Source organism: Crocodylus siamensis, chromosome 13, assembly GCF_052110815.1.
Source record: "Crocodylus siamensis isolate JL-2025a chromosome 13, ASM5211081v1, whole genome shotgun sequence".
Lineage (NCBI taxonomy): Eukaryota > Metazoa > Chordata > Crocodylia > Crocodylidae > Crocodylus > Crocodylus siamensis.
In genome coordinates this window covers 7944601-7968871 of record NC_143407.1, presented here as the reverse complement: position 1 = coordinate 7968871, position 24271 = coordinate 7944601, and the positions used below count along the sequence as shown (strand labels likewise).

Here is a 24271-nt window from a genome sequence, read left to right as displayed (position 1 = left end):
TTCTCTCCAGGAGACAGCCTTCACCTCAAATCTGAGAGCAGAACACATGTTGCATTCTCTGATCTGGTTTATCCACCGGTTTAGCTATTTTTTTTCCCCCCTCCTAATTAGGCAGGACCAGGACTTGAACCTTCCACCTTCTGTTAGCAAGACAGGGCTGTAAGTGAGAGAGCATCACTGCACAAAGCTGGCTGGAAGGAGCAGCGTGATGGGGGTGATGCGAAGGAAAATCCTGTTTCCTTGGTGTCTGTCAAGGACGGCTGGCAACAGCGAGGCTGGAGCGCTGCTGGCCATGGGGGAATCCTAGGCTGAGCCAGACGCGGCGAATATGACTGCTGGGGAGACAAGCGCGGAGTCAGAGGTTAACTAAGGAACATGCCAGGAAAGATTAGGAGTCTCGGAGGATGCTGGGGTTGTGCAGACAGAGGCAGGCTGGTGTCTGACATGCCGGAAGGAGGTCAGCGGTGCCCAGCTCTGGGATGTGGCTGATGCTGCTGGAGTGGGGGTGTAGCAGGCCCTGCTGCAGCCTGTAGTGCAGTCCAGTGCTGAGTGATCCAGCCAGAGGCAGTTACCCCAGCCCTGGTGCAGGCCCCGATCCCTGGGCCTCATCTCTCCACTGCCTGCCCAGTGCAGGTGTGGGGTGCTGCAGTGCTCAAATAATAGTGTACGGCGGCTTCTCCTTCCCCGATAGGGCAGCTTCCTACCCTGACCCCCCTTCAGGCCAAAACAGCCCTGCCCAGACCCAGTGAAGGTGGGGAATTGAAAGCACCTGGCTTCCCTTTGACCTGTTTGCAACAGGAGGGGGAAGGAGGGTCTGGCTAGTGGGGAGGGCTTCCTGGCAGCCAGCCACCAGTACTGGGCTCACCCCTGCACCCTGAGTGCATGATGCTGTGTGCACATCTGTTTCTGTAATGAGATTAGGTAGGTTAGCTGTGCAGGTGTGTGTGTGTATTCAAGTGTGTGTACATGAGTGCAATTGCCTGCATGCACCAGCACTCTGGGAAAGGCTCTCCTGTTTGCAAACTGCTGCTTCTGTTGGATTTTCTCCTTTTATTGCCATGGAAACTGTAATTAAGCTGCAGTGGCTCCTTGAAGGGCTGGTGGCTTAGCCAGTATTAGCCTGGGTTTGCCTCAGGGGCTTGGCAGCTGCACAAGAGGGGCCAGCCACTCGCCGACAGTTCAGGGCAGCCGGCTCCGACAGGACCTGCTGCTGCTCTCGTACGCTCTCTGCCTCGCTCGGCTGATCTGTCTGTCTTGGAGTCTGTTTTTCCGCTTTCTTTCTCTCCGTCCATCTGGCTCCCCATATGGAAAGAAACTTGAAATTGGCCCCGTTTTCTACAATAAAAACAATGGCTCGGTTTTGAGTGCGATAGGGCTGTAATGTAGCCGCCAGCGGAGAGGTGGGACGAGCGAGCTCATGGTTTGCATACAGCAAGCAGGGTTTGGTTCCTCAGTCTGCCACAGGCACCCTGAGCCAGCCTGGGCAAGTGGCTGCGTCTCTCTGGACATCACTTCCCCTTTCTACAGCATGTCTGTCCGTCAGCATTGTCGCCCTTACGGAAAGCGATTGCTTCTCCACGTCTGTCTGTGCAGCTCCCAGCACAGTGGGGTCCTAATCACACCTGTAGGCACTGGTGATACAGCTCCTGATCGTTACCGAAGAGGAGCTTTTATGATATGATACTGGTTCCATAGAGTGCATCTCTCTTGGATTCTGCAGGCATCACATGTATCAGTTGGGGTAGATGGGAGAGGCAGAGAATACCCGTATCTCTTGGGGATCTGTGCATTTGTTGGGTAAGACCCGGCTACATTGATCTCTGCTTGCTTTTCTTTCCCTTCTCATGGATGCTGTGGGGTTCTCCAACCCCTGTTTACAGCACTCAAGCCCCAGCGCTGTTTGCAGGGCTCAGCCTACATATCCCATTTTCTGACTAGAGGTAACATGTCCTTTTTTCCCCCCGTCACCTGCCCCTGGAACGCTCCGGTTCCTGCCCCGGTGCCTGCAGTGACTGGAATTTGGGGGTGGGAAAAAGGTTTGATCTTCCCTTGCTGATACCAGTGTGGTGAAGTCGGGGCCATGTGCAATTCCAGCAGTCGGGGGCTTTGGGTCTGCTCTGAGGTATCACCATTACAATTAAGGGTGTTACATCAGAGTGGAACCAGTGTAAATTATGATTGTTCATTATTACTGTATGTACTTAAAAGCCCTAATTATGCACCAGGGCCTCCACTGTGGGGGGGGGGGGGGTGGTGTACAAACCTGGAGTGAGAGGATGGTCCCTGCCCCAGACAGCTTGCAGGCTGCAGGAGCTCACGCTCCAGCTTGGGGCATTCAGAGTTGAATTCCACGATGAAAGCTTCCTTCCAGTATCCAGCTAGGGGCAGATTGTATGTGTGTGCTCATGGGGAGGATGAACAGTATTGGGTCACTTCCAGTCAATATTATGATGGAGGACAGCATGTGCTGTGCTGTTACTGGTACTTGTGTGGGTTCAGCTATATCTGCCTGGGTGTCTGTGTATATGCTAATGTGCTTTTACAGCTCAGGAGTTGGTTGCATTCAGTGATCCAGCTTCCCAGTAGAATATTTGCCTGTATACCATCCATATTTCCCCCTCCAGTTCTAGTGCCTAAATGGGTTTGGGCACGTGCATATGTGTATATCTGTGCACATACACTTATGTATGTTTGCATGTATTCTCGTGTCTGCGTATGCACTGGCGCAGCCATGCGTGTTTGCATTTATGCACATATGAGAATAGGAATTTGTTTTTGTGAGCAGAGAACAGGCATCAACCCCTGTTTGCCTAGCCATCTTAATCCACCATAGGGGCCCTGCCGGAGGGTGCCTGGCTGAATCTGGAGCGGATGACCTCACCGTTCCCGCAGTGTCTGTTGACCTGGTATGCCCCATAAACAGGAGTTCCCGGTGTGCTCTCTGCATATACCAAAATGTACCTTGTTTGTTTGCTCCTTAGCTTTAAATATGTAACAGACAATTGGGAGAGTCACGGATCCTATAGAGTTTAAAGCTTTTCTACCTGTCAACCCAGATCAGACTTAACATGGCAGGACGTGGCCAGGCTTGTCGTGTGCTGCACTTTGGTAAAAGGGCTGTTTGGAAGGTCCAGGCTCAGATCCTGCTGACCCACCCTGGGCTCTGGGAACGGAGCAGCTCGTGCGCTCGGAGGTCTGTCAGGCATGCTCCTCTGGTTTGTGTCATTTATGAACAGCCGTCTCTTCCCCGACTTCATATGCACAGGCTTGTGTGCTCTCCTGCTGTCTCAGATACATCTATGATCCAGTCGGAGGTGCCATGGCAGCATGTGTAAGCAGATTGGAGGAGCAGAGCTGGCTTTGGTGTAGCTAGCTCAGGTCCCTGTAGCAGCCTAACGATGGCAGTGCAAACTGAGTGCAGCCCAGGGTGCCCAGAGGGCTTGTTTAGCCAGGGTGCTTGTATATGTGATGCCATTACCATGCACGTGTAATGAAAATGTGACTTTGTGTGGCTTAATGGCATCACACTGTACACATGCAAGAGTTTTGGGGGTTTTAAATGAGTCTGTATCATTGCAAATTGCAATGATGCGGCTGTTAGCTTGCCCCACGGCCATGGGGGGAGGCAGACAGGCTCCACAGAAAAAAGGATCAGGCCTCTCTCTGCTTCTGCCTTCAGCAGGCTCCTACAGCTGGCAGGATGCCTGGGACCACCTGGGAATGGGCTGGCTTGCCCCCTGGGGCAGTGTAGGAGGGCAGCTGGGTTTGCTGGTGGCTGGGGAAGGTGGCGAGGATGGTGCACAGGGCACTGGAAGAGCAGGTTGGGGAACATTTGGATCGTGCCAGGTGCTGCCTCCAAGCTGGGCCAGCACCCGACCCACTAGTAGCCTATGCGGGTGGCCTGAGGTGGCACCACCACTGGAGAGGGAAGGACTGGGGTGCCCCACAGCTCAGGGGCCACTCAGCGCACTGGCAGCTCACCCCCCTGGCCTCAGGCAGGCTCCAGCTGCAACAGGAAAAAACAAGAAGAAAAAAAAAAGAAGAAAGGATCTGGCCCCTTGCTGTAACGTGATGGTGGGTTTCAATTAAAAATGCACCGTTTCAGTTTATGGGGGCATAAAATAAAGCCCTGAGGAATAAACCCCCATCATGTGTACAAGCGCCCCGGTGGTGAAGTCCACCCAACTGCATCTCCACTGCTGTCCCTCCCTGTGCTCAAGGTGACAGCTCTCTCAGATGCACCTGTCTGTGCTGCACGTGCTCCCCCTGTCCTCACTCAGGCTCTTTCCAAGGCCTCGGCTGTAACCCCTTGTACCTGTATACTCAGGAGGGCTGTTGCCCCGGTACAGTGTGACATGATCTTCAAGGAGCTTTCTCCAGCTGCCTCACTCCCTTCTGTACTGAAACCGCCCACCGTCCTCTTTCCAGCTCTTCTTCTCCTGTCTCTACACCACATTTGACTGTTTTGTTACACGTGCTTGTGCTCATTCATTGTACTTTGTGAGATCTTTCATTGTACATGGCCCTGCAGGCAGCGGGCATTGCAGCAGGTGTTGCATAGTTTGAGGCTCTGTGCCGCAGTCATAGGCGGTTGAACCAGTGGTATAGACTCACTTCTTCATTGGTTCCTTAGATCATCCAACTCTGGTATGTAGGCAGTTGAGACGTCGCCACCTTTGCCATGGTTTATCAGCCCCTGGGGGGTAAGGACTCAGTGGCTGGAATGTCCATTTTTTTTGCCGTCGGGTATTTTCTTCTTTTCCACAATGAGGCTTAATATTGCTAAGTGCTTGCATGACTTGGAGCGCCTTTTTATGTGCTGAACACAGAGGAAATGTGGGACTGGGTTGCGTGACCAGGTGGCAGGGTGCGGTTCCAGGAGAAAGACACGGAGCTTAGAGACCCAGGTGATGCACACCTTCACAATGCCTGAGCTCACCAGCTAGGTGGCATGAGGAGCAGAGCCCTGGGAAGCCTGCGTTGGATAGGAAGGGTGGCAGCGAAGGCCTCGTGCATGGCTTTGCACTCATGGCTATTCATGAGCTGCCCTCCATTAACCTTTCACCTCCAGGGGTTCCTCTTGCCATGGAGATGCCATTTCCCTCCTTTGCCCTGGTAATTACAGCTAGCCAGCAAACGAGCCTTTTGCTAATCTCTGGCTTCAATCATGGGGCTGTGCAGCCACGGGTGGGCAGAGGAGGGGGATGGAGGGGGAGCTGAGGAGGGAAAGAGGGAGGAGGCAGAGATAAAGAGAAGCACCATGACCCTATTTCCCCCCTCTAGCCCACTGCGGGGGTCATTGCCTCCAGATCAGCGGACTGGAAGCAGCTCTGCCGACAGGAGAGGCCTGGCGCCAGCCTAGTTTGTGCTACTCGCTCACTCAGCTGCCACGAGACTCTTCTGTCGCCAGACACTGCGTCTTCCCGGGGGTGCTGCCATCCAACCTTGGTGGCAGCCGCCCTCTAATGGGGGTCCACCCTTGGGTAGCCTTCCGGCTGTTACCATAATGCATGTAATAGGATGGCCACATTAGATGAGAATATATTGGTCTAAAAGAGCAGCCAAAAATGTTGATAGGTTCACTTGTTCCCTGCATCCCATCTGCACCCCCACCTGTTCAGGGAAAGAGAAGCTACAGCTGGACAGCTGTCTTAATAAAGCACCACTGGAATCCCTCGACCCCTTCTCCCTGCATGTCCCACCTCCCACCCCCTGTCCTGGGAGGGATTGCCAAGCTAATGAGGCCTCTGATCCTATGTTTGCCTTTGTCCCTGCTTTGCTGCATGTGGTGGAGCAGCTCGCATCACCTCCCTGCCTCTCTGTAGAGAGGGGAAGCGTGAATCTTGTCCACCTCCTGGGAGCAGGAGGGTAGGGTAGTTAATGTGTTGAGGTGAAATTTGTCCTGGTGTAAAGGGCTGGCCCAAAGTCTCAGCACCACTTTGCCCCTCGGGTTGGACTGAAGTGGGCGCAGACTCTCTGCGCTCATGAGAATGACGCCTCGGTGCTCTGATGCACTCGGGGATCCCCTGAAAGGGCCGAGTGTCATGGCGGGGCAGTGTTGCTTGGTGGATAGAGCAGCTGACTGGGATCAAGAGGCTGAATTTCTCTTCCTGGCTTTGCCACTGGTCCCTTCACCTCCCCCTGCCTCAGTTTCCCTACCTGCTAGCTAACGCTAATGGTACCAACTTCCTCCCTGAAGTGGTCTGGTGATGACTGATGAGAAGTGCTATGAGCTAGTTATTACTACTTTTCCTTCTGATGCTAATTTAACAGACACATACCCCGCTCAGTCCCCACCTGGGGCTCCCAGGTACGACCGCCATGCAAAGGCTGCTGGTAACCCAGTCTCCTGCTTATACTGGGGCCAGTTGGTGCTAATTACCCCAGCTGAGGAGACCTGCACTCCCCCCGCAGTGGGCTCCTCCAGCTTGGGGAGCGCCTTTCTGTCCCGGCATCTCCTGCTCTTCCTTTGCTCTTTGTCCCCCGCTGCACCCCGCTTGGGCCTCATCTGGGTTGGGGGAGGATGCTCTCTCTGGATGGCAAGCGCTCTGGGAAATTTCTCTCGGCAATGGCAGTTGTGCACTAATTACTCTGACCTTTGCTTAAATAGGGATCCTTTTGTGGCAGGCGAGGCATCCGCCGTGTCATTTACTATGCAAATTGAGACCATCAATTATATCCAGAAGGTCCTGGAATGTTTAATTTTCTCTCCCAGCTCTTCTCCTTTTTTTTTTTTTTTTATTGGCGTCTGCAAAAATGTTGTAGCGAGGAGCCATGGGGCGGTTGCGAGGCCAGGGCTGGCAAGCATCTAGGGTTAGAGCCCAACAGGCACGAGCACCGTCGCTCATCCAATTTTCATCTTGCTCCCTCTCTCATTTGAAAGTTTTAATTAGCTGCCTCTCAACCGCCCGTTGATTGGCTGGGCCGGTCAGCTGCAAAGTTTCTGGAGCTGTGGTCAAAGGGGGAGCCTTAGTCAAGGGAGGAGCATAGAAACTGCCATAGCAGAAAGACAATGACCCATCCGGTCCCCTCGCCAGGGAGCTCAGGCAGATGCTTCTGCAGAAGCTGTGCAGCCTCTGCATTGCAGGGACCTCCTGCTGTAGATGAAGCTTTGTATCCTTTCAAGTCAAGGACTCTGGTGCCTTGTCTTTGTGCCAGGGCTGGTTGCGCCCGGCGTCCTGAAGGGGCAGATGTTCGAGTGCTGGTACACGAGCTGAGCCCTCCTGCCACCACCCAGCTGAAGCTGAGCTCTCTGGAGCATAGTACATGCCCGGTCCTTTTCTATAGGCACAGGTAGAAGTCCTTCCTGACCCAAACGGTGGGGCTTATTCCATATTCAGGAGCACGAGAATAGAAGGCTTTGTTTCAGCCTAGCTGGTGTTATTGCCGTTTAGAGGAGATGAAACCATAAGTACCAAAATTCACGGAGGTGACACCAGCAGTGGATTTGGCTTGGTTCCCCAGACTGTGAGCACTTTGGGGCAGAGGCCACCTGTCTGCTCTCTGTGCAGCACCTAGCATGGAAGGGCCCTGGGGGCTGACTCTAGCGTAAGTGCTCTTCCTTTCTGTACAGCACCTAGCACGGTGTTTTATAAGCTGTGTCCGCTGGCGCGGCATGCTGTGAGGATGTGAGAGGAGGGAAAGGAAGAAAAGAAATAAAATGAGGAAGAACGCAAGAGTTTCTTTTGGGCTGCTGGAGAAAGGTACAGCACGGTTGAGATGGCATAGTGCTGCAGTGGCCTAGTGTTGCTACATTTATTATTCATGAGACAGACTTGCAGGGTACACAGCCATACAAGGAGCTTACAGGGGGCTGGAGAGCTCGGGGAAGGCTGAGTGCCCCCGGCCTGGCACGACGGGGTCACGATGCTGAAAGGGGCTGTGAGATGTTGCTGTAATACAGGGACCAGTCACTGTGGAGAGCCTCTTGGTCTTTGCAGGTCCTTTCCCTGTTAAATAGAGCCTCTCCATGTTTTTTTGCTGATGTCCCAGGGTCGCATATGACAGTGATGTTGTGCAGATGTCATGCTGCTTTGCAAGTCCCATGTCCCTGTGCCACAGTGTGTCCTGGTAGCACGTGCCAGTGCTGGCAGCAGGGTGTCAATGGTTGCCCATTCCCATCTGCGGGAAGCCTCATTTCTACCACCTCACCAGGTGCCCCAGAAAGGGGGATTGTGGTCCAAAAAGGGGATCGGACCAGCTGGCTAAGGGCCTGTCTCAATGCACTGTGTCCTATCTGACCTCAGGAGGAGTGTGTGTCGCCCAGTCGGTGAAGATCCCGCGGGAACCCAAGCTGGGGGAGTTCGATAAGATCATTCGCCGCCTCCTGGAGACCTCCCATGCCCGGGCTGTCATCATCTTTGCCAACGAGGACGATATCAGGTGAGGGGAGAATGACCCAGCCTGGGGATGGGGGAGGAAGTGGGGAGTGGGAGGACAGAAGCCGCAAGGTGCTTTGCCTGTGTTGGTACCACCCAACCTCATGCTGCTCCCCTCTGGATCCTTCCCGCTATGTGCATCTACCGATGGGGTTTTACAGACCCATGTTGCAGCCGGCTCTGGGATGTCCGTATACTCATCATCGGGCATGGGCACTCTCCTGCTGATGCCCTCCCACCCCAAAAAGGCTGCTACAGTCTACCCAGGGTCGCCCTCTATTGATGTCTGGAATAAGTATAATCATGGGAGCCAGGCTTGTGGCTGGAGCAGGAATCTGAGGATGGGCGTATGCTGCTGTGGCAGCAAAGTAGAGTAGGCCTACCCAAACTAGCTCTGGTCATAGCTGTGGCAGCACATGGCTCAGCCTGAATATTTCCCCAGCTTCCCAGGTCGGTTTTGCAGGTCTCTGATTGCCACCTTGCCCAGCTAGACCACTGATCACCAGTACATCAGGAGCACCCTGGAGTCCTGGCACCGCCTGCCACGCCTGCAAGTGGAGGCGCTCTGTGGGTGCCAGTCCTCTGCAGGTCGTACGTTATGTCCTCCCAGCTGACACTTAGCATGACCTCAGGCAAGGCATTTGGACCCAGGTTTTCAAACAGGGACCACAGCTTTGGGTGCTGCCTTTTCTGGGAATGCACTTGAATGCCTCACAAAGAAATGCCACCCCAGCAGCGTGGGGAGGGAGTGCAAGGTTTCTGGATCTCGGGCGCAAACGCAAATTAAGGCCACATACTGCAGTTTACATTGTTTACGGAGCTGAATGATTTACATTGGATTGTACCTGATTTTGTAAGTGTCTAATTTATTAATCAGCAAACATTATGTGAATGTGGGTAAACCAGAGCTTTAAATCAGTTTTCATCAGCTATGCAAATGCTCCACATTTCTTTTCCCCCCTCAATAATAGAAATGTCTGAAATCCTGACATTTACACTTGCTTCTGCTGCAGAAATCAGGGATTTACCTGGCTGTGTAAATGGCAAACGTCATTAAACAGGGGTTTGTAAACATTTACCCATCCAAGGAGTGTGTGCAAAGTGGAGAATTGTGTCCCATTAACTGTGGTTTACGCCCACAGCCACATGTACTTGCAGGACTTGCATCCTCACCAGCCGAGATCTGGCCCATAGGTGGGCGAGTCTAATCTTTTTATAACGCACCTAATTGTTCTCTCATTGGGACCGTGGGAGCAATCTAGGGCCCCCATCAGGTTTGAACCCCACTGTGTCGGGTGCTATAAAAGCACCCAGGAAAATCTCCCAACCCCAAAGAGTTTACAACTGAGTGTAGTGTCATGCAATAAAATCCAAGAGGTTTAAAAGGCTGCTGCCAGTTGTCGTTCAGTTGAAGTCAAGGGCTCGACTCTCCAACTGGTATAAGTGAGCGTAGCTGTGTTGAAGCCAATGGGCCAGCTCCCAGCCAGTATAAAGCAGCCCAGTCCTACTGAAGCCATTAGACCAGATAGCCTCCCCGCGTCACTTAGGGGAACTGCCTTTGCTGGCTTGTGGGGGGTGATGCTGATTTACACCATTTCCATCTGCTTCCAAGCTGTTCCTGCAGCCCCCAGAGCCCACCTCAGCGGGGCTTCCTGGTGAGGTGGCCTGACCCGCTCACCCTGCTTGGGAGCTGCTGGGTGTTGGTGTGTTGTTCACCACTCCTGAGTTTCTGCAGTGGGTCTCTCTCCTTTTACACGTGGATACAGGGACCTGGTAATTCGGAGCTTGAGCCAGAGATCACATGAGGAAATGTGGAGAGGGGGAAGATGACTTCCCGCCTACCCATCCCAGTGCCACAGCTGCTGCCATCAGGGCAGAGACTCTTGGTGGCTTCAGGGGCTTTGGGATCAGGCCCCAGTAGTTAGCTGTGTGGGGCTGGTCATGGCAGGAGGCAATGGAGGGGAGCAGAAAAGGGCATGGGGGAAGGCGAGAGGCCGGGGGGAAAGCCATCACAGATGCTGAAGGGGGTTACACCCTGTGGTGAGCAGCCAGCGGGCCAGGTCCTGGGAGGGGCTAAGCATTCACAGATCCCCTTGCCTTTGCTGGACGCGGCAGGTGCTCAGCGCCACTTGGAGATTTCACCTGCCACAAGCACGAGAGATAGAAGGAGGAGGTAGAGGACAAGGTGCTGGGAGGCGAGCTGCCGACAGGACCAAGCACAGAGAGGCGGGTCGCTGCTGATGCGATGCCAGCTTGCACCAGCTGAGGGGCCGGCCTGGCGACAGGGAGGCTGGACCGCCTGGATGGGCTGCTGCATCACCAGCCCTTCAGCGGCTGCATCGCCCCAGCAGAGCCCCGGTCGCCCTGGCACCAACGGGAGCATTTGTCTCGCTCCCGCAAGTTGCAGAGTGGCCACAAGCCAAACCCACGCACACGGAGCCCTCTCCTCGGTGCTGGGGCCTCTCCTGCCTGCTGTGGCCTAACCTGGTTTTCCTAATGTGTAGTAATTAAGGGCAGAAATTCAATTACCTGGCAGCAAAATGCAAGTAGGGCTGGAGTTCCTGCCTGGGCTCAGATCCCTTGGGATGAACAGGGAAGTGGGAGGCGCATCCTCCGGGCCTGCCCGGGCACGGCGGCGTGGCTGGCAGCACAAGGGGATCACTCGGGGGAGGCTGGGGTTCCCTTCCTCTTTCTTCTTCGCCCTTTACCCCCTCCCTCCTTTGCTCTTACCCTGCCTCGCCCTCTCCCCCGTTTTACCCACCCTCTCTCTCTCATGCCATCCTCTGGCCTCTCTTCTCTCCCTCTCCCTTCCACATACACACCAGTGTCCCCCCAGCACAGCTGCCCCTGAGCACATCTGGGCTCATTCCCAGGCCCACTCTCAATAGGACCAGGCTTGGGCTAACCTGCAAATCGGAGAAACCAAGCAGAGATTTGTGCTGGCTTAGGGGAAATGGTTGAATCAAGCTGGTGGGTCCAGATGAGGCCTCTGTGTGGCAGTGGCAAAGGCAGGGAAACTTCTGTGATGTGGGTGGACAGAGGACTCTGCCAGTCAGACTGGCTTTTTCCCAGGATGAAGGACTGAGATGTAGAGAGTGGGCAGAACTTGTCTAAGGATCCGCCCTGGCTGTAACTCCCTCATCCTCTTGGCCCTTAGCATTTTCAGACACAGGGGTCCCATGATAGTAGCTCCCAGATACTCTGCAGGGCTCCTTTATCCCCCTGAACAGACGCTAGTTTGCAAACTAGCTGGATGCATACAGCACGGCAGCAGACAGCTGTGTGAGACCGCCAGTCTGCTCCAGCTGTTGGCTGCTGCTTTTACTTCAAAAGTTGCTGCTTCTCCCATCAGCTGGGCTGGACCTCAGCTGTGCTCCACCTGACTGGAGAAGCTGTAGCCTTTGAAGTGAAAGCCACAGCTGAGCAGCTCGCTCTTAATTCATCAACCTGCTGTGATTTAAGTGGGTCACAAAACACCTGGATTGGAACGATCTGGGTCCCGCCGTATTTTGCTGGAGGATGCATTCAGACTCACTCCGCAGCCATCGTCAGGATTTCTCTACCCTCTCTGCCCCAGACTTGCTCCCCTAGCCTCATTTCTTGTAACTTCTCAGCAATAATAGCTGAATTCCCTTAGGACTCTGGGCTGCCTGTTATCCTGACCTCCTGATTTATGCAGACCCATTTCCCCAGGCACCTGTGTTCCCTTAATTGCTTTTTAATCAACAGCAATAGTGATACAGTCATCCTGGGTCCCTTACTGCCCTTTCCCTTCTGTTTTCCTGTTCAGGACTCATTAATCCTTGCTCACCGTAGAGTCCTTGCTGTTTTCATCCAGTCAAAGTGGGTCCAAACACACGTGTAACCCCACTTCTCGTTCCTTTGGTGATGGTTGAGCTGCACCAATATATCCTGCCTGTCTTTTGCAGGCTTTAGGTTGGAGATAGACACGGGCAGATAATAAGAAAGCTGCACTGGTTTTTGATAGTCTTGTGTTAACTAGGGGTGTCAAACATACGGTCCACGGAGGCGGGTCATCCAGCCTCTAAGGACTGGACCACCTACCTTTACCCACTGTATTTGTCCTGCAGCGCTGGTTTCCACAGGTACCGGAGATGCTGTGGCAGTGGTGCAAATCCCTGCAGCCGATGGAGCTGCTTTTTCAGTGCAGTTCTGGACCTCAAGGAGTTAAAGACACGTGTCCCTCCGCCTTCTCCCGCCCCACCAGAACTGGGATTTTTACTTGCCCCTGGCTGCTAATATTGGTGGCAGAGGAAAAGAGGAGGTGAGCAGCAATGGCAGTAACTCTCTAGGTTTTGGAGCTGTGCTGAAACAGTGGCTGTGGCAGCTCTGGGAATTGCTGCTGCCTCCACTGCTCTCAGTTCGTCCAGCCTGTGGGAAACCCTGCAGTCTGAATTCAGCCCAGACCGGTTTGACGCCCCCCGTGTTAAACCAATAGAAGCTGCTCATAAGGCAGCGTGAGAGCGTTTGCATAGAGGTTTGTACTTGGCACAACTTTAACTACACCGGGTTCAATTTGGATCTTAAATGAAACCAGTGCCCCCTTTTTAGATAAGCAAGATCATGCAGTGTCGTTCATGTAGTTCACCTTGCTTATTCAGGGATTTTGGCTTCTTTATTCTACTCCACAAGCTCTGTCCTCTCATCATGGTGTTACTTCAAGTAAACTCTGTGGGAATCGGAGTAGTTGCTCCAGTAACACCGGTGAATTGGGCTCTTCGATTCACATTATGGGCCTCAACCTGCACCTACTTCTGCCAGTGTAAACTCAGGGTAGCTCTGCTGAAATCCATTCAGTTGCTCTGGATTGGTACCCATATAACTGAGACCCAGGCAGATTTCCCCACATTTATCCACAGAGGCAGAGCAGGTTAGTCCAGGTCTACCTTGCTGTGATTGACAACAGAGTGAGTTACTTTGCATTAACATTGGAGTGAAGGGGAGCAGGCTGAGGCCATGTGGATTTATGCTGTGGGGGTTCGCCTCTCTGAACCCAGCACTCCAGCCTGGCCATGTATGAAAACTTCCACTACCCAAATTGCAGGGCTCAATTCACCGAGATGTCACTCCAGTTTCAGTGGAGCCACACCAGTGTGAAACCGGACTAGCCTAGCAGTGGACTCAGACCCGGGAGCTATTAAATGCAGAGGGTGGTTTCCTAGAGGAGACCTGGGACCCCAGTGAAGAACCTGGCTGTCTTGCCAGCACACCTGCATTAGAAACTTGAAATCCGTTCAAAACCAGGGCGGCCCCTGAAACCAGGCAGCCTCCTCGCTGCACCGAGCAGCGCCTGTCAGGCTGGTGCTCTCTGCAGCGTGACTCTGTGGCAGGAGGTTGGACTGGGGATTGCTGCTGCAGGACGACAAGAGCTGACCTTCCCGAAGAGGAAACAAGATGCAGCTACTGGCACTGAGGCAGAGCGTGACATGCTCTGAGCGTGTTCGGCAGAGCACTGCCAGCTCGGTGCGATCTACAGACAAGGAGCAAACAGTGACTGGGCGTTGTAACAAGTAGAGCAAGAATCCCGGCCTTCCCCGGATGCGCCTGTGTGTTTGCAGGTGTCTATTTGGTGCCCTGAGGGGCAACCCTCAGTGTTTTGTGTGCAGGGCCCCAAGGTGGCTGGCCCTTTGTGGTATAAACTGATGTGGGGGCAAAGACTGGGTCCTCAGAGTCTACCTCTGGCTTTTTTCCCTGCAGGAGGGTGCTGGAGGCGGCGAAGAGGGCCAACCAAACGGGGCACTTCATCTGGATGGGCTCGGACAGCTGGGGCTCCAAAATCTCTCCCGTGCTCCACCAGGAAGAGGTGGCTGAGGGGTCTGTGACCATCCTGCCCAAACGAGTGTCTGTCAAAGGTACGCGGTGCACCTGGCCTGAATCTGGGACTCGGTTTCCTTGCCTCTTGATGCTCACACCGGGGAAGTGCGGGGTTCTGGGCTTTCTCTTCCCTCCTAGAAAAGAGAAGTATTTTCCCTTATGGGTTATTAATGTGCATGAGCTCTGCCGAGGTGAAAACATAGAGGAGACGAGGCACAGGGAGAGGTGTACCATGATGAGAACTCAGCAAGGTCGGCGTTGTTTCCTTGCCTGGGGTTGGCTGTACCCATCTTGCCGTCTCTCGGACACGCAGCTCAGGTGGGTATTCCCCTGTGCCTCTGTCTATGCCTCTGCACAGAGCAGGGCCAGTTCACCCTCCGTACCAGAGGAACAGAGGACCCCAGCTGCCAGCTGCCCCGGGTGCAAAGTGGCACCTACGAGCATTTGCATTGTGTCTAAGAGGGGGGACTTTTGCATCATGCATTTAATAGGGGCTCTAGGTAGAGTTTCCAGGGGAAAAATCAGACCCAGACTGTGTGTTGTAACCAGTGTGGAAGGGGCCTTGTTATCGCCCGGGTGGGAGGAGGAAGTGTGGGAGCTGAATTTCTGTGCTTCACTGGAATGGAGAGAGCCTCTGCCTCCTACTCGCACACGCGCCACTTAGAAAACGCCTCCCTAACAGCCCGGTAATTATGATGATGCTTTACAGTGAGTGATGGATCCCAAGCGAAGTGGATAAAAGGCGAGTGAATGAAAACATTATCGGGGCTATGCTGTGAGCGGCAGATGACAATGGCAGGGAGTCCAGTGGCGTGTACCGTGGTCTCTGTGTCCTAGGTGGGTAGCTGCCAGGAATCAGTGGAGGGCCTCTCTGTGCAGGTTGAACACAGAGTGATTTTCAGCTCTGCCCCGCCGCAGCCCCTCCCAGCCCCAAGACCCCATTTAGGAAATCATTAACACGTGGGAGTGATGAAGCACCCTGGTCTTAATGCTGACCCATCTTTGAAGGGACCACAGCATCTTATGAGCCCCCTAGACAAGGGGCTTTAATTCTCCGCTCTGGCTCTGTCCCGTAGGCAGAGGCACGCTCCATCTGTGCAGCGCCTCTTCCTTTGTGCACCTGTGTGTCCAGCCCCCGCCAGAGGCAGTGACGCATCCCATGCCAGGAGTTGATTGAAGAGCCGACTGCATTCCCAGGGTCATTACCAGCCATGCCAAGCACCAGCGCAGGGGTAAATTAGGGGTCACGTTCAGAGAATGGTAATGAGGGGCCCTGCTTCATGGGCTGGGTGTCAGGGCACCGCCACTGCAGCGAGAACCTATGGACTTTGCAGGTAAGGGGCCAGCTCCTCCGCTAGGGTTCACTTACTTTGGCTCCATAAATTTTAGTGACCAGCCACTGCCTGCTCGTGGGGCAGTGCAGTCCCGTGGTGAGAGCACAGCATCGGCACAGAAGACTCCTGGTTCCATTTCTGCCGTTCTCTCCAATCTGCTGTGGGATATTGGCCAGATCACTTCCTTTCCTTGCTCCCCCATTTCTTCCCCACTGTAAAGCAAAGGTGGTGCTGACTTCCTCGAGAGGGTCAGCTAAGGTGAGCTTGCAAAGCGCCGTGAGATCTGCGGGCAGGAATTGCACTAGCAGCGCACAGGGACACCTGCCCTCCTCTACAATGCGTCCACTGGGGTGGGGTGGGGTGGTCAGACGTTCAACAGCATGCAGCCGTTACCGAGCAGCTTCCATCCTGCCAGCTGGTCCAGTGGTGATGCTTGGCTCCTGGGACTGTTCGTGGCCTGGTGTGTTTGTAATCCCAGGGCTCGCCCACACTCTGCTACGCTCAAGGCTTGCACAGAGCACTGTCTTCAAACCCGAGGGAGCAGCTGGGATCCAGATGTCCCCCCTGGGGGCGTGGGCGAAGTCAGGGATATCTGGAAGGGGGTAACAGGTGGTAAGGAAGGGGAGGTGGGTGAGAGCAACCCCTCACGGGCCAGCAGGCACAGTGCTCTCGCTCAGCTGCTACCCTGACAGTCAAACTCCAAAGATCCCAGTGCTCCCGCGCGTCAGATCCCCCCTTTGATTTGGCTCTGTGCCCCGCAGCTGGCTCCAGATTTCAAAGGAGCCAAACCAAAGCACAGGATTATGGTGGCTCCCCCCCACATAATGGGAAATGCCAGACCCAGGCACGGTGTCTCAGTCCCTCTCTGAGCTTCCCTGCCTCCCTGTGATCCATGCGATGTGAAACCATGAGATCACCAGCGCCTGCCTCACTCCCTCTGCAGAAGCTGCCTGTCGCATTTAAGACGTGATTTCATTTTCCCCGGTTGCTCCCTACTCAGATTTGCGACTGCAAGAAGCAGAGTCTGTCAAGGCACATCGTGCTCTCGCCCATCAATCACTTGGCTGCCTAGAAATCCAGCAGCCGAGCACGTCCATCTCCCGAAAGTTTCTGACACCGGCTGCCCAAGGCTCGGGGCTCGGGACGTGGCTGCGCGCTGAACTTTGCAGCGGAGGCCACGGAGCAGTGGAGTGGAAGGGCCGCAGGGCACGGCGAGGGCTGGCACGTATGGGAGCATTCAGGTCGCTGCAATGCCCGTACCTGCATGTGGCATCTCTGAAGCAAGTGGTGAGGGCAGAAGCTGATGCAGGACCTGCTATTTCAGGTCAGGTCCAAGGATCCTCTCCTGCTCTGCTTTGTTGGCACAAGTGCAATTATGTCATGTGTGCCTGAAGGTGACAATGGTGTCCCTCTGTGCCGTGAGTGCGGGTGACCACCGCCTGATGCTTTGGAGCAGTGGGGGCCAACCTCTTTGGCATATGCACCAGAGATTAGATTCATAGATGCTAGGGTTGGAAGGGACCTCAACAGATCAAATCCGACCCCCTGCTTGGGCAGGAAAGGGTGCTGGGGTCCGATGACCCCAGCCATTAGCCCCACACCCTCCCTGAGTTCCCCTCCCGTCCCCTTCCCCTGGTCAACTAGCTGCTCTGCTTTCTTCTCCCTGCCTAATTTACTGCTCTGTTTTCTGCTCCCTGCCCTACCTGCCACTGTGCTGCCTGGCCCCTCCCCGGTCTGCTGCAGGCCCCACGCCAAGGCTGCCCATGTCACTTGTGGCACTCATGCCACAAGCTGGCCACCCCGGCTTTAGAGGAGAGGAAAACGGGTCCAAGCTGAAATCCAGAGACCTTTGTCTGAGCCACAGCCCTCCGAGGGCGCGCAAGGTGGAGGCTGTGGTAGGGAGACCCGTTTCTGATGCTGCTGTTGATGCTGCGAATGGCCTTGGCCAAGTGTCTCCTTTCCAAGATGCCACCTTAATAAAGCAGGAACATTCAGGCTCCTCTTCTCTGTGCTTGGACAAAGGGCTGCGTGGCCAGTTTGGGGCACGCTCGGCTCCACCTGCCCCATCAGCACCTCTCCTCCTCGTGTTTTTGGAGGAGCCCAGCCTATCGGCTGCACGCTGGGCGCTCGGCTGTGCAGCACTCCTGGCCCCGGCACCGAGAGCAGGACACTTGACACGTCCTTCCCTGGGCTAGTTTAGAAATCTGGCTCTGCAAATACCGAACAGGCGCCTAATTAGCCTTCTCTTGCTCTTCATTACTTTAAATCCCTATATCGCGCTTGTCTTTCGTCGTGGCTCTAATCTTTCCTGCTTTCAATGCCCTTGTCTCTCTGGTGTCTCTAATCACTCTTGCCCTCTCCTCTGAGCAAAAATTCAGCAGCACCAAACGCACGATGGAGCAGACCTCAGCTGAGGTAAACCTGCGTGGCTTCGCTGACAGTGACTGAGCTGTGCCAGGTTGCAGCGGCTGAGGATCTCTGCCAGTGGTGCTCTCCATTTCTATCCTGCCCTAGTATTTCCCAGCACATTCTCGTGCCTTTAACACATCTTCCTGGCTTTTAATTGCACCGTGCGTACAGCTTCACCTGCCTGTTTCCCTACGAGCGGATTCACGTCCCATTAGCGCAGAACAGCATTTCATATTAGTCCTCTCCCCCTCCCTTCCCGGTGCCTTGCCCCTTCCTGCAACCAATTCCAGTCCACCATCGCCGTGCCCAATTACCAGCTGCCCTCAGCCCTTCCCAGACTTGCTCGCAAGCCTGCTTCACTGCGGCTAGCCTAAGGAGCCATCATCTTGCAATTCGCAGCATCCTCCGGGTCCCTGGTGAACGTGTGGAACCACGGCAGCTCTCCCGCTGACGCATGGCCAACCTCGTTCCACGCTGAGAGCCTACCTCCTCGCTGCCTCTAATGAGCTAGTTTTATATCTTCATCTGCTCCAAGGTTTGCGTCAGGAAGCCATCGTGTTTCTTTAACAACCCCTTTGAGGGACTGTGTGAAAAGCCCACGGAGAGTCTGCACGTGAGCGGCCCCGAGTTCTTCTGCTTTCGGCATATTGAAGGAAATTGCTCGAGTCTTTGCATGGTAGAAACTGCAAGCATTAGGAGTGTGGGGCAGAGGGAGCTCTCCCTCCACTGGGAGCAAGTGAGCCTATCCAGGGGCCAACTAGCCTCTGCTCAGTTCCTCTCCTACCCCACATCCCCTCATGCCCTGCAGTGGCGGTACCCTTCGGGGCTAGTGATCTGTGGGCCTTGGGATAGGGGTTGCATTCCCTGCATGGGCTTCTATGCCTTTATGCAGCAACTTATTACAGTAGTTATCTCCATGCCTGAACAAGGGGACATCAGGGTAAGACCCTAAGCAAAGCCTGATGTTACCTGTGGCAGATGCTGTGCTTGAAGGCCGTTCTAGGTGAGGGCTGAAGGTCCGAGAGAGATGTTTCTTCTGGCAGGTTATGCCTAGAATCCATTTCAAGGGGTCCTGCAAATTCAGGTCAAGGTTTTCTCCTCTTGGGGCTATCCTGAGGCCCAGATCATTGGCGGCTATAACATCTGGTAGGGTCACTGCAGACCACTTGACACCAGCCAGCTCCAAATTACCTCCTCCCAGAGAATAGCACTGAGAGTTCATTTCAGATGGTCATAGAGGTTTCCTTCTTGTTCTGAACTGGAACTTGCCCAAATTACCTTTATATGCAATTTGCTTAGGGTCTAGTTGTGGGAGTGCAGCGCTGGGTGGTGTCAAATCTGAAATTTGTTGTCTTGATTAAAAAAAAAAAAAAAAACATTTTATGGGAAAACTCAGATTTATTGAAAACAAAAATGTCTGTAGAAACCCATTGTTTCCGCAAAGCAGCTCATCATTATGGTTTCTCAAAGACAGAGATGGGATTTCTGGTGGTCGGGAGGAAAGGCAGAGACAAGGAGCCTTCTCCGTCAGTAGTGAGAGCTGTGGTCCGGGATGTGGCAGGTTCAAGGCCTTGCTTTGTGTGCTGTGGTGAGTGCCGTTGCTGCTGGGAGTTAGTGAATGATTTCCTTTGCTCTAGTTCAGCGGAGCAGCTTCAACAGCAGTAGCTGGAAGAAAGTGGTGGGGAGGTGGGAAATCCATTTTCAAGTCCCTGAATTAGGTCTGAATTAGGCCAGTCAGGGAGTTGGACATGGCCCTGCCACGTTCCAGGTGACAGTGCTCCTCATGGGGCTGTTGGTTGTTCTTCACGGGCATTTCAGGTGTTTCTTCTTCCATGGACATAGAAACCCCGCTTTCCTCTCTGTTATGGAACGACTTGTTCCCCTTCTTACGATCTCTGAGATTTCACACTCCCATCTTCTGCTTCCTCGGCAGGTTTTGATCGCTATTTCACCAGCCGGACGCTGGACAATAATCGGCGAAATATCTGGTTTGCGGAGTTCTGGGAGGAAAACTTCCATTGCAAGCTGAGTCGACATGCGTTGAAGAAAGGCAGCAACATTAAGAAGTGCACAAGTAAGGGCCAAAAGGGTGGCTGGTGGGGAGCGGGAAGGACTTGGTGGTCTAACAGGGACACCACCAGAAGGACTGGGAGAAGAGGCCATTTGTGACTGCAACAAGGGGAGCAGGGCATACAAGCACCGGTCTCCCAGGATGGATGGGAAGACAGAGACTCTGCGAAGATAGCTGGCAGTAGCCTGCTAGGAGAACTGGTGCAGATGGAGGTGGCCTGGTGGGGCTGGGAGGACGGTAGGGGTTTGTTGGCGGTTGGTGGTACTGGTGCATGCAGGTGAGGGGGATGATGGATAGACAGTAGGGCTGTGCAAGGCTTTGGACCGTGCTTCAGATCCGGAGAAGCTTCGGATGCTTTGGCGTCTGAAGCAGCATGTCTGGATCGAAGCGCCGGCTTTGTTAGGCTTTGCAAAGTGCTTCAGAAAAGCTTCGGAGCCGCCTCAGCGAACCGGCCATAGGGTATAATGGGGAATCAATGAAGTATCTATAATTTTATTGGTTTTTGTCTGATTTGGATGAAACATGTAGGGGTGGTAGCCTCTACTAAGCATGCAGTCTGACAAGTTTCAAGAAGATCGGTGCACAGGTTTAGGGGAAACTGCACCCCAAATTCCTGAAAGCAAAACCCATGTTGCATGTATGTGTTACACCGCAGGGGGTGAAAACTGCAGGGCCGGTAGCTCTTGCTGAGGCCACAAAACCTGCCAAGTTTCAAGGAGATTGGTGCAGGGGCTTGGGGGGAACTGCACCTCACGCTGCGGACAAGCAAAACTCGTAACATAGGTGACCCTGTGCGTGTGAAGGCACAGCGGGCTGAAAACTGCAGGGGTGGTGGCCCCCGCTGCGGCCATGACGCCTGCCAGCTGTCGAGGAGCTCGGTGCAGGGGGGTTCTGGGGCCCTGCACCCCCAGGTGCCGACGGACAAAACTCGTGCTGGTGGGACTGACTGTCTCTGTCTTGGGGCAGTTGATTGTCTGCATTGATTATTAGTTTTGCCTTCAAGCGTTTGGGGTGCAGTTCCCCCAAGCCCCTGAACCGATCTTCTTGAAATGTGGCAGGCTTCATGCCCTCAGTAGAGGCTACCACCTCAGCACGCTTCACCCAAATCGGACAAAACCCAACAAAGTTATAGATATCATTGACTCCCCATTATACCCTATGGCTGGATCCCCGAGGCGGTTCTGAAGCTTCGGAGCCGCTTCGGCTGGATCGAAGCGGGAACCCGGTCCGGAGCTCCAGGTCGGATCCCTGGCATCCGAAGTGGCTGGATCTGAAGTCAGCTCGAATAGCTGCCGACTGACACAGGCCTAATGGACAGACTTCTCTGTTCTGGATGGACGGGGCAAATGTGGCTCATGCCGGGGGGGGATGGCGATCAGGTGATTTATACAGCCCTGTGGGTATCCATGCAGGTCACAGACATGGACTTTTCCCCAGGCTCTTGGATGCAGAGAGGGAAATTTCTGTTCCTCAGACTATCCGAACAGCTGGTCTGGAAGGCAGGGCATTCGCAGAGCACGTGGGCTGCGAAAGTAAGGGGTACCGTAAGTGGGGATTAAGGTGCTTGGCACAGCTCTGTGGTGGGCCTGGTGCTGGAGTACCCTGGTAGATGCTTCTGGGGCACTGGCCGTGCTCTGTGGGAAGCAAAGCGGAGAATGATGCAAGTCAAGATGATGGGGCATTAGCAGGACACTGGAGGCACAGATAGCAAGGGCAGTCGGGGGCAGCAAGGCAAGATCGGGAGACGTTTTTGGTGCGGTGTCTGGAAAGCTATTGACTACCTCATCTGCTCATGCGCTGAAATAACAGAGGACTGTCTTCATCTAGCCCAGGGCTGGGCAAAATGCAGCCCGCGGGCTGGATGTGGCCCGCTGGGCCATTGTATCTGGCCTGCAGGGCTCCTAAAAAATGTAGAAAATTAATATTTATCTGCCCCTGGCTGCCTGTCGTGCAGCCCTCAATGGCTTGCCAAAACTCAGTAAGCGGCCCTCCACCTGAAATTATTGCCCACCCCTGATCTAATCACATCCCCTGAGCTCCTTCCTCCACTCCTCTTCCATAACCTGGGGGGGGGCCTTTCAGCTCTTACCCCTTGGGTCTGTTTTCTTCCTGTCATGTGTGTGTTCATTTCCCTTGCACTAATTCTTGCCTTTCCTCGTGCTAATTCTCTCTCTTGCTTGCTTGTAAAATTCCATTATGCTGGCCTGGCAGAGCATCAGCCAGATGCATCTCAGCTCCTTCTTCTGAATCTTTCCCCCTCCTCCCCCCCATTCCCTTGAGAAAACACATTTAAAATGATTTATTCAAAAATGCATTCCGACAGGTTATAGAGTTGCACTGGGCTGGGAGGCAGTGCCACGGAAATGTACCTCCAGCCTGCTCCACGCTCCCATAAAATATTCAAGACATTCATATTACTCGGGGCGGCTCTAAAAATGTTTCGTTTGGTTTCCTCATTCCATCTCTCAGATCAGCCCCGTTGTGTTCCTTACTGCTGCGTGGTTGCCTTTGATTCTTCTCTGAAATGGGAATTGGCAACCAGGAAGCTCTCCAGTCCCCCTTTTGCCTGGCACCTACTTGCAGAGTAATGCTTCCCTCTCAGCTGAGTGCACCAGGCCATCACGAGGGTGTCCTTTGAGGAGGCTGTACACTGAAAACCACATTGAAGTACAGATCAGAGAGATGCAGGGCTCTTGAAGATTGGAGCCCGTGGGGTGCTCTGGGGGTGGTTGTGAGTGTGGGCGCATGCTCCCATGCGGAGTCTTGTGCCCGCAGTCTCCTCCATCCCTTTTGTCATACGTGGGTGCATTCTAGTGAGCACACTTATGTCCATTTTCAACAGCACACGTGCAAACTCACACATGCAAACTCGCAGGAAGGCATCTTGTGCACACGTTTTCAGACACGCACACCTTTTCCCTTGCCCTGCTGAAATGCACACGTTATTTTGTACATACCTGCCCTCCTGCGTGCACATGCATGCGTGCACACACACACCTGTGCAGATGCATATATCTATGCTTCCTCACCCAGACTCTCCCTGCTGTGCTCAGCAAGGTGATTGGCACTGTCTTTTGGAGGCTCGGATCCACCTAGAGTTCGGGCCATGACACAATTTTGCCAATTTTTGCCTTATTCGTAGGGAGTTTAGCTCTTTCACCCTTTCCTTCCTGTGGGAGAGGCTTGACTTTCCCCACAGGAGGTAATAACCTCAGTTGCCCTCCTGCTCCTGGCTGTAAGCAGCTAATTTCCTACGTGAGTCCCTTTCATAGGCATTGGCTTTCACAGTGGAGTTGTGCCTCGATCGATAGCACCGAGCAGGCAATTAACAGCCTGGCAGCTGGTGACTGTGTAATCGTGCTGCGTGGGCAATGGAGACAGGGTCTGAAACATGTCTGCCCTGGCTGGGACCGGGCCTTGGGGGCTGTCATCTGCTCCTTCCCGAAGCTGTTCGGTGGAACATGTCAGGAGGTCTCGGCGTGGATCCTTGGGGCAGGGATCTGGATGAAAGAGTTGAGGACCAGCATTTTGGATGTGCCTGTCCCTGTAGTGCCAGAGCAAGAAGCCCCTCAAGGGACTGTCACGAGGGCCCAAGCTGGTCAGCAGTGTCAGGAGACAGGCAGGGGCTGAGCAAAGCATGGAGACTGCACAGCTCTCTCCCTTCTGGAAGTGGCTCTTTGTATGTCTGGGCTGAGGCACATAGGCAGAGTGAGTGGGGAGACGTCCTCTGCAGTCACGCCGGCTCTTGTTGTGTAGGCTGCAGTTCACAGGGCTGCAAGTTTCATCTGCCCTCACCATTCTTGAGACTAGACCGGAGGAAATCCTGTGCTGGTTCAAATAGGTGCAGCACCACAGACTTCACCCAGATATTAGCTCCTCACGAGACGGCTTCCAACCCTGAGGGCACTGTGTACCCACCGAGGTATCGGGTAGACTTGACCCTCATGTCCATGAAGGCCCCTTTATCCCAAGGCGGCAGTGCAAAGGGGCCTTAGATCTGGTGCAAGTTGCATTTATGTTTTGTGGAAATCCATGTCACATGGCCAGGTACAAAGTGGCTTGAGTTTCACCAAGAGATGGATCTGCATTGTCCACCCAGTTGCACACAGTGGTTTCATCATCTCTCCAGTTTACCTCCAGACTCATACCCCTGGCCGCCTCCTCTCACCTTGCTTCCAATGGGTAGGGATCCACAGCGGGCGTAAAGTAACAGTCTTGATGCCAGCTGCGGCCCTGCCCCTTCA

The 24271-nt window shown here is 54.0% G+C and overlaps 1 protein-coding gene across 1 annotated transcript in view; it reads left to right on the top strand.

Annotated features, from left to right (window-relative positions):
• The window catches only part of GRM4 (glutamate metabotropic receptor 4), a 200376-nt gene that overhangs the window by 119324 nt on the left and 56781 nt on the right, over window positions 1-24271 (top strand). The window contains exons 4-6 of the mRNA XM_090025751.1: window positions 8247-8382; window positions 14097-14251; window positions 19890-20030. Of these exons, the coding sequence (XP_089881877.1) occupies window positions 8247-8382; window positions 14097-14251; window positions 19890-20030 (432 nt within the window). The remainder of the gene's footprint in view (window positions 1-8246; window positions 8383-14096; window positions 14252-19889; window positions 20031-24271) is intronic.